General features: G+C 40.2%; 1 protein-coding gene across 2 annotated transcripts in view; it reads right to left on the bottom strand.

Annotated features, from left to right (window-relative positions):
• The window catches only part of LOC137646058 (protein FAM91A1-like), a 196,559-nt gene that overhangs the window by 97,877 nt on the left and 83,060 nt on the right, over positions 1 to 15,622 (bottom strand). For both annotated transcript variants that reach the window (XM_068379212.1, XM_068379213.1), the window contains 3 exons: positions 15,080 to 15,183; positions 6,155 to 6,314; positions 5,186 to 5,337 (listed from right to left, as the gene is read on the bottom strand). In XM_068379212.1, coding sequence (XP_068235313.1) covers positions 5,186 to 5,337; positions 6,155 to 6,314; positions 15,080 to 15,183 — 416 coding nt within the window. The remainder of the gene's footprint in view (positions 1 to 5,185; positions 5,338 to 6,154; positions 6,315 to 15,079; positions 15,184 to 15,622) is intronic.

Below are 15,622 nucleotides of genomic sequence, written 5' to 3' on the forward strand. Positions count from 1 at the left end.
TGAAGTTTCCTTGTCACGAGACACCAAAGGGTCAGCGTGACTAATGGTACGAGAGCCCGAAGGTTCTGCGTGACCACAGGTATGAGAGACCAAAGGTTCAGCGTAACTATCATTACGAGAGCCCAAAGGCTTAGCGTAATTGAAACCCAAAGGTTCCAAGTCGCATGAACTCAAAAGCCCAGCGCGACGGAGACCCGAAGGACTCCTAAGGTCATGAGAACCCGAAGGCTCACGATCACCGCAAGGAGAACAAGGAGAACAAGCAGGTTCAGAAAGATGTCCCCTCACAGCACGAGGAGAACGTCCAGGATGGAGAGGGGTGACAAACCCTTCCACCCTACGATTCTCCGGAGAGGAACGCAGAGCAGACTCCGCCCGAGGGGGAGACTGATCCAGCTCTGAAGATACCCTCTACGAAGGGGAGGTTTGTTCTCCCAAAGGAGAACGTCGCTTAAGACAAGGCTCTCACTCCGCCCCTAGAAGAGAACCATAACCATAAGGGGGACCTTCGATGCCTAGAGGCGATCTTCTCTCGAGAACGAGAGACTTGTTCCCCCGAAGGGAAAATCTGCTTCAGAGAAAGCTCTGCCACCACCCCTGATGGATCAGCAAACTCCTCAGCGTCAAAAACAGATTCAAGGCCTGACTGATGGGCTGTAGTGCTTGCGACAACCCGCAGCTTTAACACAAAAGCTGAACATAAGTTTTCTCTCACGAACAAGAAGAAAGTTCTCCCGAAGGAGGACATTGCCTAGAACAAGTTTTCTTACAGCCCTATGGGAAAAAAGAGTAGGCGTACGGCATATGTTGGTCACTGAACAATCTCTCTCAAACAAGAGAGAAATCCTCCCGAAGGAGGACATCACCTAAGACAAGCTTTCTCACAGCTCTATGGGAAAAAGCATAGGCGTAATGATCTCTCGCAAACGAGAGAGAAGATCCCCTTGAAGGAGGAACGAGCCTTGGACTTGCTTTTCCCCAGCTCAAGGAGAAGAAGCATAGTCTTCGGCAACAAGACAGCAGATGTAGATCTCGTCGAGCTGTCAGCAATTCTTCCCGAAAGAGGGAAGGTTGCTGAATGGCTGAAGTAGTGAAGCTCTCTCTCGAAAGGGGGGGCACCCCACCCCGGGGAAGGTTAACTTAACACTCGCTCGTAAGGGAAGATTCTCCAACCCCTGGAGGCGAACCTCCTGACAGCACTCTATGCTTTCCATCAACAAGCCTCATTCAAGTTGAAGGTTGGCAACGAGTGCTACCTAGTGAGGTGGGCAGCTCACGAGCTGCCACAGGAAGCGCAGGACATTGACCGTAGTGGCCGAAGCCATCAACCTTGCTTTCTACATCTCTGCTATCTGTTAGAAAAGGAAATATAAGTTGTGATGAATTACAATTCATAGCTCCGCTGCATAACATGAACTATTTGGGGAACAAGTCACCTTCCTTGTAAGAGAATTCCTCGAAAGGGAGTGGAACTGTTAAAAACTTTAACTCAAGTACTGAAACAAACACACGGGAGTGTTGAGGAACTGACGGCCACCCACTCAGGGAAGGGTGGCAAGATAGGGGAGTATAGTATCAACACAATGACAACTCCCTTACAGCGGAGACCGCCGGATACGTTGTCAACTGTAATTAAAGTTACAATTATTTAACAACATCCAAGTATGTTTGAATATATACATATGTACATCCATATATATGTATAAGATAAAAACACACAAAAGAATAAACTAAACAGAAAAAAAAGGCAAGTCTTTGCGGGAGAGAAAGGCAGCACGTCCGTCCTCTACAGAGCCAAAAATTAAAATGGTTAATCAGCCGAGTGGTGTGAGTGAACGGGGTAGCCAGTCTACCCCAACCCCCACCCGCTAACTAGCGGATGGAGTAGTTATCCATCACTAAAATTATCATGGCTCGTCTTTCAGCTACGCCGGAAGTAATACCCCTATAAATAGCAGAGGGTTTGTATCTACGCCGGAACAAATTTATTTTAATGTTGTAACTGTTCTTAAAATATTTTAATTGTTAATTACTTCTCTTTTAGTTTTCTTATTTCCCTCCTCATTGAGCTATTTTCCCTGGTGGAGCCATCAGGCTTATAGCATCATGCTTTTCCAACCATGTTTGTTGCTTAGCAAGTAAAAATACTGTAATAATAATCATAATAATAATGGAACTCATGTTTCCGACCCCAGCCCCATGCACCCTCACACAGATACAGTACACCTATTTTTAAAGAGGTGGTATCATGGGAAATCTGGTCCCCGCAACTACGTCTGTTCTTCCTGGACCTCTTTGACTATTTCCACATGTTCCTCTGGTGAGAGGATGGAGTCGGAATTGAAGTCATAGTTAAAGAGGGGGGGGGGGGGGAATGGCACGCAAAATTCTTCACTTTAAAATTACAACATATTCATATGTATTAGGTTAACGTAAAATTGTTTCTTTGTTTTGTTTAAATCAGCCTTGTTTTTCTTTTAGGTTAAAGTATTTTTGTTGTTTGTTTACTATGGTGTTAATGTAAGTTAAGTGGCTCTCCGATTGTTGGATAGTGTTTTTGCGCCTCCTCCTCCTCCTTTGTGTATTAGTGGACTATCGTTTTAACGATTGTTATTCTTTTTGCTGTGAGTGTTGATGAACGCCGGGAAGGTGATGAGTGGACATGGTCGACCGGTGAATGCAGTTCGGGCCTTGACAAGCTCTCACCGACACTATTTCCCGTCTCAGCATTTATTGTGACTTGGAGAACGACTTTGGCTATTACTTCCGCACTTCTGTTGAGTGTTTAGCAGATGCTCAGTCATCTGCGACAATAGTTTTCTGCCACTTGTTCCCGTCGGAGGATTTGTACGGGAATTGTGTTGACGCTGTTTCCCGACACTGAACCTTGATTTTACTGGCTGTATTCATCCAGTCCAGCTGTGTACGAGTGTGAGAGCAAACTGGCTCGTGAGGTGATAAGTAGGGAGGCTGACGCCAGGTAAGACAAATTATCGTTCCTCTTGTATAGGGAAGTGGATTGCCCTTCAATACCTGGCGTACAGTTTTACCCTTCCGTTTAGCGGCTTGATGAATTAAGTACGGTCCTGTATTCAACTCTTCTGTACTTCACTTGAGGTGAAGTTGTATATATTATTAATTGTCTATTTCTATATGTACAAGTTTTATTGTTATATGTTGTGTAACTATTTAATTCTGTATTGTTTAGTTTTGTAAGATAGGTAGGAATATTAAGGTTTTCATTGTTTTCATCTCCTACTTCCTTCTTCCTTTTTATTATTAAGTTATTGATTTTGGCTAGCTGTATTTGGATCCACCTTGTTATTATTAAGTGTTTTCTCTCTTGGAATTTTCTCATATTTAGGGCTTAGTGTAATAGCTTTAGGTTTTTCTTGTGAGTTCCCGAGAACCAGTTATTTGTTCTCTTGAATATTCTGTACAATTAAGTTTATTTAATCTCACAAGGTTGATTTAAGTCATTGTTCTAGTTCATAATAAATATTGTTAAGTTTTCTTGGGTCTCTGTTTTCGTCTTTCCTTATCACTGACGTACTTTTACCAACTGCAATCCTTGAGAATGTAAATATCTTAAAAGAACCTGCATTACAACCTGGGAGATTGTAACAATATGGATATATATTTTCTGACTTTATTTTTCCTCCCTTTCCACTTGACGTACTGACAATAACTGACTAACCATAGGATATTCTTATGAGGTCAATGGAGGAACACAGGCATCTCGACTGAGTGAATGCATGTGTTTCATCCAGCCATGGCTTCCTCTTTGTTCTACAAGCAGAGCAGTTAGGGTAGGAGCAACCATCGACAACGACGACGATGCTCCCACAGGGGGAGAAATCATACGAATTATTGCAGCAGGAACCACAACACTGGGGCACACAGACACTGTAGAAGGGGAAGGCACATTCACTGACACTGAGGAAGGATACAGAGACTAAGGACCCCTAGGCACAAGGGCGGAGAGTGCTGGCACTGGGTCAGGGATTTGGGTCATATTCTTGATCTTAACCTTCTTTAAAGACTTACTCTTACCTATATTTTCAAGCAACTTACCAGACGCTGGGTTCTCTGACCCCTCCTCCACACCTTGGGGCACGGGAACAATATCCAGAACAGGGTTATTGGGGAAGAGGCAGCCCTGGCACCCAACCTCTTCAAAAAATCCTAGAGGACCTACCTGAAAGACCTAAGGAAATCCAGCCCTTCTTTAGGTCAAACTCATCATCAATAAAGGTCCCTTCAGCCTTCGCAGGGAAGTGACGAATACTCGCGGTTCTCAGCGCACCAGCAAAATCTGGAAAAGACGCAGATGTCAATCCATGCTTTTCTGATTCCCGCAGCGTACTCCCCTGGGACCAATGTAGGGGCATAAGCACAGGGGCAGCAGCAGACAAACTCCCTTCAGAAGAAAGAACAGCAGCAACCTTCATCATTGTCTTCTTGGGCATTGCCCAGTCAGAACCAGAAGAAGGCCTAGCAAGCTTCTTCCACTTCAAAGAATATGCCTGCCACTGCACCGGAGACCATGATTGACACTTGGCACAAGGGGAATCCTGCATACAGACATGGTCCCATCGCAAAGCACAGAGGGAGTTCAGGTCAACATCCGTCTTCACCATGAAGCGGTTGCAGAGGCCGCCGTTCCCCCAGCAGGCATAAATTTCCAGTTTCCATTTCATCATCAACCATCACAAGCAAAAGAAAAAGAATGAAGAGCTTGAAGAGCATCAATAACACACGTGCGAACAACACAAAGGCCGAGGCAAAACAGAATAGAGAACTGACTGTGGGGCAGGAGGAGCAGGGCTCCTAACCATTCCGATAACTGCTTGTTATCTATTTTCAATTAGAAATTCCTGCTGGTGCAGAAGTAATCTACCTAATTAAAGGATGATGGTTTGTTATTCATTTAGGAACAAATGAAAATTTTGTTAAGAGCTGACAGTTCATCCATACTTGTCAGCGGCTGAATCAAAAGGGAAGCATTCAGACTGGTGAGGGGGCGGAGCTTCTCACTCACACCCTCCACAGCTAGTTGAACAATTCTAATGACTGTCTCCAGCTTGTAATGAAACAATCTCCCTATTAAAGGACGATGGTTTGTATGTCTATGTCACGTAGGAACAAATACACATTTCTTAGCACAGTAATGTATGCAACTTACTTTTTAGCCGAAGGAGCTATGGATGATTCCCAGGATGGATGCATATCTAAAGATGACATTTCAACATTTTTCTTGTTAGCAAAACCCAGCCGGCAAAATAATGATACTGCTACCTTAACGAGTGCTAGATCAATTTCAAGAACTTTGGCTAGCTGAAAGAAAATATATAATTTTTTTTAATAAAATTCCTCAATATCTCTTACCAACTAAAAAGAATAAACATACAATGTAACATCTTAATACAAACTAGTTCCATTTGACACTAAATCATCAAAATTGAAAATAAAAAAAGCTTCTGCAAAGTTTCACATAATATACATCATCATTAGTTTCACTCAATATACATCATTATTAGTTTCACACAATATACATCATCATTAGTGAAGAAGGGTGGTTTCTTTAGCAATAAAATCTAACTAAGAAAGTATGGATGTCAAAATTAAAGGAATTGATTTTCATCAAATAAACAACATAAACAATTCAGAAACCCCACAAGGGTGAAATTTTTTTATGCATATTTTATTGGTTTTCGATTCAAATACCAATTTGATACTCCACCTATTAGACTTTCCCAACCTGAGCCAGAAGGATAAAAGAAAATAAAAAAAAAAAAAGAGGAAAGAAAGGGCAACCAAGCCTCAGAGTAATTTAAAATATTACCTCACTTCTTAAATGATGGAAGATATTGGAAAGGAATTCCAGATGAGTATTCAAAGTCTGGATATAAGGATAAAGTGTTCACTTCTCAGTGATGTACTTGCCAAGTTTATCTGCATCATATTGTTCATTTCAGAGAAAAAAATGACTTGGAGATGAAGAAAAGCGTATGGAGAGTAGAATCATCAACAAGAAAAGACAAATAGGCAAGAAAAAGTCACTGATAATGAGGATGAAAAAAGCAGAGGGGGACAATTAAGCTGAAATCAAACTACTGAAAAAAGCAGTGTAGAAAATCATATGGTATCTTACCTCAGAAACAGGTGTATGTTCATCTATTGATACAAAAATCTTGTACATGAGACTTTCAAGGTAATCTCCCAGGACACGGTTCATAACAAAACCTTCTAGTGGAGGGACCGATATGCAATCACTTGGACTTATTGGAACCTCTAAGTACACTAACCCTTTTCTGAAATTACAATTCAAATGTTGAACGTACAATAAAATATCTAGAAATACATTTTTACATCTGTGATGATTTATTTTACAAAACAATTATTTCACAATAATAAGCATAAAGTTCCCAATTGGAGAAAAAGTACTTTGTTGTGCCACAAATGCAAACCTTCGTCCTTTACATAGGATAAATTATCAGCAAAGCTGGAGTATATGGCTATTAAACCTTTATAATGAGGTGTAAACATATGGTCGGTAGTTACCGAGAGGGGGGAAGCCTTGCCTCCCTGCTTGCTTACTGAGCACTCATTACCTGATTTCAGCCACCAACTGGAGCAGACGTTCCTGCACTGGCTAGAGTTTTGGATTTCTATTTTTTTCTTCTTTTTCATTTTCCAGTGATTTAGTGAGTAACTGTTGGGGGATGCCGGTGAATATGCGGACATGCCCGGGGGTGTCGGGTTGTTGCGGAAATTTCATGAGTTCGAAGAGGATGCATCCTAACCTCTTGTGCCCTGCCTACAGAGGACACTTCTAAAGGCAGGAATTTCCTTATGATGAGTGCCGAGAGTGGTCACTCTCCCTATGGTTAGTGTATGGCAGGAGGAGGAAAAAGAGGTCCAAAAGAGATTCTTTACCTTTGAGGTCCTCCTTGAAGCCCATGATGTCCCGATCTATTTCTCTGAACCCCGTTACACTTTCCTCTGACCCTTCCCCATAGCTTTCCTCTGGAAGCCGATCGCAGAAGTCTTTATGCCAAGTCTCGAGGCTGGAAGACCTACTCTTTTCCCCTAAGGGAATGGGAGGTCTTCCTCCACAGGAGGAGACCTCATGCTTTGATTTACAGGTTAATGATGCCCTGCTAGTCTTATAGTGCTCCTTGGGTCTGCAAGATCGACCCTCCAATGAGTTGTTAGTGATGGCACTAGCTTTGAAGGAGGAACAGATGAGTGTTTCTGCTCGTGTGCCGGACACATTCGGCTTTTCTCCTTCGCGAGTGGGGTAGAGACAGTCTCTCCTCCTCGGGCTCCTTTCTTCAAAGACACCAGCTGTCACTTCAGTATCAGTATCATCTCATGAGACTCGAGAACATGCTTAATGTTAGTATGTCTCCCATGTGCCCTCCTCCTGGGACATGCGTGCTACCTGTTTTTGAAATGCTCTTCTTGGTGAACATGTTCCCCAACATGTGCACACATTTAAGCGCACTGCGCACTAGCTCTTATTATTACAGTATTATTATTATTATTACTGTACAAGTTAGGCTATAACCCTAGTTGGAAAGGTAAGATGCTATAAGTCTGAGGGCTCCAATAGGGAAAAATAGCCCAGTGAGTAAAGGAAACAAGGAAATAAATAAATTGTAAGAGAAGGATTAACAATCAAAATAAAATATTTCAAGAATAGTAACAGCATTAAATTAGATCCTTCACATATAAACAATAAAAACTTTGGAAAATCAAGAGGAAGAAAAATAAGATAGAACAACAAGCCCAAGTTTACCCCCAAGCAATAAAACTCTAATCCAAGACAGTGGAAGGTCATGGTACAGAGGCTATGGCACTACCCAATACACATGAACAACTGTTTGATTTTGTAGTGTCCTTCTCCTAGAAGAGCTGCTTACCATACCCTTACCAAGAGTTAAGTAGCCATTGAAAAATTACACAGCGATAGTTAATCCTTGTAACGCAGTTCAGGTAGCCCTGCAGCTTCCTTCGGCCTTGGTGAGCGCTGAGGAGCAGTAGGGGATTCAGCATATGAAGCTTCATTTGTAGGGGATAATGGGGGAGGGTGGGCTGTGGCACCTTAGCAGTACCAACCAAAATTGGTTGAATCCTTCATCAGACTGAAGGGAGCAAAGAGAGAAAAAGTCCCCTTTTGTTCCTTTCTTTGATACCCCCCAAAATTGAAGGAAGTGCCTTACTTACTTACTTTACTTTGATGGCTGCAGGAGAACCCCACTCTCTACAGTACCTCCGCTGTCGTTTTACCTTGTTCGTTCCGAGTATTTATCGTTTCAGATCACGTATTGTTCATCTAATGTTAAATCATCACAGTTGTAAGACTGTTTAAATAAGAAAGTCTTCAGTTTCCTCTTGAAAGCCTTAATGTCTTCATTCATTTGAATGTTTCACGGGAGCTTATTATATAGTCTCGGGGCTGCATATTTAAAAGGCTCTGGAGCCTAAATCTAGGTTCCAACACTTTGAAGCCATCTGTAACTATTCTCGTGTCGATGCGATTTGTTGGCTGCGCAATATGTAGCAATTCTCTTAAGTATTTTGGAGGACCGGTTCTGATAACTTGATGGGTTATTGTACATATTTTATATTCAATTCTCGCTTTAATCGGCAGCCAGTGTAAAATCATTAGTATATGCTTGATCCTTTCTCTAGGTGGGACACCTTTTTGTCTTGCTCCTCTGTTTATTATGTTTTGTAATTTCTTAAGTTGCACTTTTGGTAAATTGTAATAGATAGAGTTGCAGTAGTCAATCCTGGTAATAAGACAGTTTATCACGTTTCTTTACAGAATTTTCGTCCAGATACTTCTTCATAAACGCAATATTTCTTAGATGATACCCAGCAGTTTTTATTGCATTATTTATTTGGGCATTTAGAGACAGGTTGCAGTCAAGAAATACACCTAGATCTCAAACTTTACTAGATATCGGCACTGAGTCATTATTTATGTTCATTTGAAAATCACCCAAGTTTCTCACGCTGTTTCTCTTACCCACCACCATGAATTCAGTTTTGTTCTCATTTAATTTTAGCTGTTTAAATGTCATCCATTCTCTAACACTATCAAGGATTCGGTTTAGAGTTTCAGTAGTGTCATCTATATCATTTATGGAGAAGTAAAATTGTGTGTCATCCGCAAATAGTGAACTTCACGCCATACCTTTGTAGCATTTTCAATAGACCAATAGTATAGATGCAGAATAAGATTGGGCCAAGTACACTCCCCTGGGGTACCCTTCTGTTTAAGGGTTCATATGATGAATAAGAGTTTCCAATTTGTACACAGTAATTTCTACCAACTAAGCAGTCTTTTAGGTATTCGATGGCTTGATCTTCAACGCCAATGGACCATTGATCATTCAGTAGCAGTTCATGCACAACTGTATCTAAAGCAGCACTAAGATCAAGCAGTATTAAAATGCCACATTTATTTTCATCCATCATTTCCAGCATATCAATTACAACAGAGCAGATGGCTGTCTTCATAGAGTATAGTTTTCTGTAAGCAGATTGGTTGTCAGGCAAAGCTTCCATTACTTCTAAGTGACTGACTAGTTGTTCAAGAATTACATATTTAAGCACTTTTCAAACAAAGGATAGATTCGAAATGAGTCTATATGAGCTTAATTCCTGGTAGTTCAGTGCATTTTTCAGAACTAGTGTGACTATAGCCATTTTCTCAGATTTAGGAAACTTACATTCATCAATGCTTGCATTTGCTATTCTCATTATTATTTCGGCTAGACTAGAAAAGTTTTCTCTCCAATTACTTCAGATATTGGCATAGGATCAATCGCGCAGTCTTTTTTCTTTGCTCTCTTGATAATTCTGGTGTTGTTATCTTGTGTTATGTTGTTAAATCATATTAATTTTGCCTGTGTGCCTGGTGTATCATTAATCTGATGTTGAATATTTACAAATGACCTGGTTATATTTTCAATTTTGTTTTTAAAGAATACTAGAAAATTACTTGCTAGTTCCTGGTCACTGTGTCCATCAGATAGCTTCTTTTCTTTTACATTTCCCACTACAGTATACCATTCAGGAGACGATATAACTTATTTATGTCTTTTGCTGCTTCAAGGATCTTTCTCTTATAGTATTCACTTTTTTTCCTTCTTTGTAGGTAGTTATATTGACACGCAGAAGTTTTGTATTCTGCCCAAGTATTTTCAGTTTTCAACCTGGTCCACTTTCTTTCTTTACATCTTTTTTCCCTCTTTATCACCAAAGTCTCTCCATCAAACCAAGGAGATTGGTCTTTTACAGTTACTGTATAGTCTTTTCCATCGGTGGGCACATGGTAACATATTCACTTTTACTCACTTTATTAATTTATGTCTAAAGTTTATTTTCTTTACTAATGCATGTAAATAGATGGATAGTAATCCCTTGAAAGAAGAATTGTTTGGTAATTTCAGTGTTGTCAGGTGTACCAGGACAGAGGAGAATGTGGTAAGAATATGCCAGACTATTCGGAGTATATGTAGGCAGAGACAAAATGAGCTGTAACCACAGGGAGGGATCCAATGTAGTACTGTGTGACCAGTCAAAGGGCCCAGTAACTCTCAAGCAATAGTATCCCAATGGGTGGCTGGTGCTCTTGCCAACCTACTACCTACTCAAAGCACTAGCCCACCTGAGTGTGCTAGCTTTCCTGAGCACGCACGTGGACTAACTGACCTGTCTCCCACTCAGCAACCCTTCCTCTTCTTACCCTGTAGTAGTAACGTGCATAGCACCAGCCTGTGCGACCTCCTCACTCCATGCTGCTCGCTTAACCCCTTGTGTGCTACCCAGACGCGCCTAACCAATTCACAGGCTACCCAGATGTACCTTACTAATTTGCACGCTAAGCAGACGTGTCTGATCTAATCCTGCACTACCCAGAGGTACCTCACCCATTCGCTTGCTACCCAGACATACCTCACCAGTGTGCAGTACCCAGACGTACCTCACCCAATTACACGCTACCCACGTCTCATCCATGCAAGCTCAATCCAAACACACTTCACCTGAGCATGCTCAATCCAAACACAATTTATCTATTTGCACACTAGCCAGATGAGCTTTATCTTTGCACGCTTCACCCAAGAGTACCTCCCTAGAGCTTGCCTTATCTGCATGCTCGCCACATGATCCTAGACATGCTCCTGTAACGGACATTTCCAAGGTGAACGCGTTGCAGGAATCTCCCAAAGAAGAGACCTAACGCCAACTAGAGCTATAGCGTGCTCTTTCAAGCCTGCGACCAGGATATTGACCTTGAGATCTGTCCAACTGAGGATAGGAGGTTATCACCTAAACCTCTCTCCACTTTTTCTGAAGGCTCACACCTGAGAGAGAGTAATTGATTGATTGATTTGAGGTTTTCTGGCATCCTGACATCTAAGGTCCTTGACGCCGATATTGTTAATTGTAAAGAAAAAATAAAAGAATATTCAATTAAAACAATAGAAGCAAAGATGTCATTCTAAAAGTTAAATATCTTTCAGAAGACCTGCTTCTGAAATAAAGCTAAAAATACCACTAGCATGGTAGGATACATTATGTCCAAGAATCTTGTCAAGGATGAACCTACCATTCTTACCTCGAGCCTCAAACAGATATCTATTTCTCTCATTACTATATGTGGGGCATTCGGTTAACAAATGCCTCACTGTCAATGGTACCAAACAGTGATCGCAACATGGTTGATGTTGGCCAGCCAGCAAAAACTTACGTGTTATCCGAGTGTGACCAAAGTGGAGACAACAAAGAGTAGTCTCCCGCTTTCGGGGCATCCCGTTCTACCTCCAAGAAGATATAACAGTACTGTACATATTTCTCTCATCTTATTTTCAAGTAAACTATCCCAATGCTGTTTCCAATTATTATAAAAAAAAATTCCTAATTGTAGGTAAAAAATCATTACTGGGAATGGGATACCTTCTAGGTAGCAACTCAGCTGCAGCACTCTTTGCCAGTGAATCCACCTTCTCATTTCCAGACACACCTACGTATGCCAGGACCTAGCAAAATCTAACTGTTATACCTTTCATACCAATAATTATCAAAGGCCATTCTAAAATCTTTAAAACTAAAGGATTATTGGAATTAATAACTTCTAAAGCTTGTAGAACATTTTCTGCATCACTAAAAATGGTAAAATTGCCATCATCTTGCAACGCTATTTTCTCAATAGCAGTTAGTATGCCATATATTTCAGGAATGAATATAGGGGATGCTAGAAGAAGTGCACCTCTAAAATTAAAAGCACTACTATATACTCCAAATCCAATACCAGCATCAGATTTGGAGCCATCAGTATATATAACAGTCAATTCCCTGTGTTCTTCAATATGTTCCATGAACAGCAACCTGGCTTCGTAGTCAGTCATGTTCTTTTCTATACCAATAAAATATTTACAAAAAGATATATCTGGTAATCTCCATGGAGGGGTTGATGATAGCCTACATGGGAGCACTTTATTTCTACCTATATCTAAACTGTCCGCTAATGTTTTTACCCAGAAGCCATAAGGTTGAGGAGATTTTGGGTGCAACTCAAAATATCTAGAATGCATTACATGGGTTGTAGTCTGACAGGCTAAAGAATTAGGAAGTCTTTGCAACATAAACCAATACCGAACAATAGAAGGCTTCCGGTAAAGGTCTGAAGGTAATTTTCCAGCATGAACAAGGAGGCTTGGAATTGGCAAAGTTTTAAAGGCTCCTGTGGACAATCTGATGCCAATATGGTGTATAGAATCTAAAACTTTTAATGCGCTTGGGTGGCTGAGGAATATATTTCACACCCATAAATAATTTTTGAAAAAATTAAGGCCTTGTATAATTTTAAGAGTTTTACGGTCTAGCTCCCCCATGATGTACGGGACAAAACTTTTAAAAGATTCAGAGCCTCACGACATTTTACTTTTAAGGCTTTCAAGTGAGGAACCCATGTACGCCTACAATCAAAGATCAACCCTAGAAATCTAGCTACACTTACACATGGGATACGTTGACCTTTGATGTACATATCCAGGTCTGGATGGACTCCCTGAATACAACAGAAATGGACATCATCATCTTTACTTGTCAAAAATTTTAATCCATTCATATCAGCCCATTGAATTATTTTGTTGTTTGAGACTTGTAATTAACTCTCAACTACTGTATTACCATTCTAGCTTCAGCAAATGATAAGAGATCATCTACTAATAGTGCTGACAGAATATCTTTAGGAATGACTGAGGATATCCCATTTATGACTAATGCAAATAGGGTTACACTCAGCACACTACCCTGAGGAACTTCTTCCTGACATTTCCTCTCTGACAAAGTTTCACTACTCCAACTTGAAAAAAACTATGTGAAACGAATGCTTGAATGAATAATGGTAGTTCTCCTTTCAGCTGTAGATTACGGATGGTTTTAAGTACTGTATACCATATCTCCATGTAGTATCATATGCCTTTATCAGGTAAAACTTACTGTTACATGGTGCTTTTGAAAGCAAAGGCTTCACAAATAGAGGACTCAAGTCGTACCAACACATCTGTCGTTGAATGCATTTTCCCAAATCCACACGGGATAGGTGATAAAATACCTTTCTTCACTAAATACCACACCAATCACCAGTCTTGCATTGACCATCTTCTCCATGATTTTACTTAAGCAACATGTCAATGCAATAGGACAGTAGTTTGCTGCTAAGAACTTATCCTTACTGGATTTTAAAAATGCTAAAATAATGGCTAGTTCCCAAACACTTGAATAACTATGATCATGCTATATTCTGTTAATAATGCTTAAAATAAATAACTTTATATTAACAGGTAAATGTTTAATAATTGCATATGGAATTCCATCGGGTCCAGGGGCTGTATCACTACAACTGGCATAGGCCTATTCTCTTTCAGTAAAAGAGAGAATTGTATGACTCTTCCCCTTATTTCTTTTCTTCAATGCTTATATACTGATGAGCAAGAGCTGCTTCACACTTGCATGATACATTTGAGAAATGATCAGCCCTGGCATTAATAACCTCATCTGCTTCAGTCACATACTGACCATTTACCTTCAACACTGGTGGTGGGTTGGGGGTGAATTTGCCTGCTATCTTTTTTAGTTTCTTCCATACAGAAGATGGTGGTGTTCTACTGTTAATTAGGAAACAAAAGGTACCCATGATTGGCGCCTAGCTTCTTTCATGGCACAACGGAACTGTGATCTACATTTCTTGTATATACAGTAATTAAATTCTCCTCAATACTGCGTCTGCGCAATCGAGTTAAGGACCTTCAAAAGGCTCTGTAAAGGGGACTGGTCATCGTTTGAATAACCCTGTTGTTTTGAGAATTGAATTGACTCCTGCTGTTTGGAGAGTTCCATTCAGTAAGTCTATGGCAGCATCAACGCTTTCAAAATGTTCTACACTCCCCTCGATTTCACTAACTCATGAAATTAAACCCAGTCCGCCTTGTCAAGATTTCATTGTGGCCATCTTTGTAAAGGGGGGCCATTATTGGTGTTTATAATGACTTTGACTGAAATCAAGGAGGTTTGTCCATGAGCCAGCAGGGGGTTGGTGTTTCCTCGCTGTCAACAAGTAACTACTGGTCAGATTGTTTACATCTCGTTATAAATTTCAATGGCCGTGTACTCCAGCTTCGCTGTAAATCTATCCTATGTAAAGGACGAAGGTTTGTATATGTACCAGCAGAACTTGTCCATTTCCTTTTAATGGTTGACAATGGTATGTCTATTAAGAGATCAAAAAGTAAATAAAAAATACTGTAAGAACAAACTAAGGTTCAACTTTTGTCTTGAAGATCTTAAATGGCCTTGACAATATGGATATATCTGTTAGAGTAGAAAATCTACCCCATTGCTATCACCTGGTTCTTTCTTACATCATCATCTAAGCCCCCACCCCACTACATAAAAAAGCTGGGTCATCAAGAGAGGTAAAACTACTAATGTTTCTAATACTTACCAGTACTTTAGTGTTATTAAACTTCATATTAATAAATATTATAATACTTACGTATATAAGCTATGGACACATTCTTTGTCTAGGTCCCCTGCCCTTTGAGATCCAACATCAATTAGGTAATCAATAACAACTTTTTCTCTCTCCTTAACCAAACTCTGGAAAATGGAAAAAGATTTTATTAAAAACCACCATAATAAAACATAAAAAATTGAGTAAAATAGTACTGTACCTCAAATTGAGCTTAACCACTTCGCCTCGTTGACGTCAGTATACGTCAAAACATGCCTGGTAATACAAACGGTGACGTCGGGATAGCATCCTCATTACTATTATCATTATTATTATTATTATTATTATTATTATCATTATTATCATCATCATTATTATTAAAATTTTTATAAGCTACAAAAGAGTATAGCACATGACCGTAAAGCACAAAGGTTCACACTCAGGGAAATTTCACAAAAAAATCTACTCTCCCTAATATTAGCCCCTCCTCCTCTTTTCTTCAGACAACCAACAAAGTTTTTGGGATTTTAGCCTTTATTTCTGACTACATAAGAGCTATCTTAGTCTTTTTGTTACCATGAAATA

The sequence above is a fragment of the Palaemon carinicauda genome, chromosome 8 (assembly GCF_036898095.1).
Source record: "Palaemon carinicauda isolate YSFRI2023 chromosome 8, ASM3689809v2, whole genome shotgun sequence".
Lineage (NCBI taxonomy): Eukaryota > Metazoa > Arthropoda > Malacostraca > Decapoda > Palaemonidae > Palaemon > Palaemon carinicauda.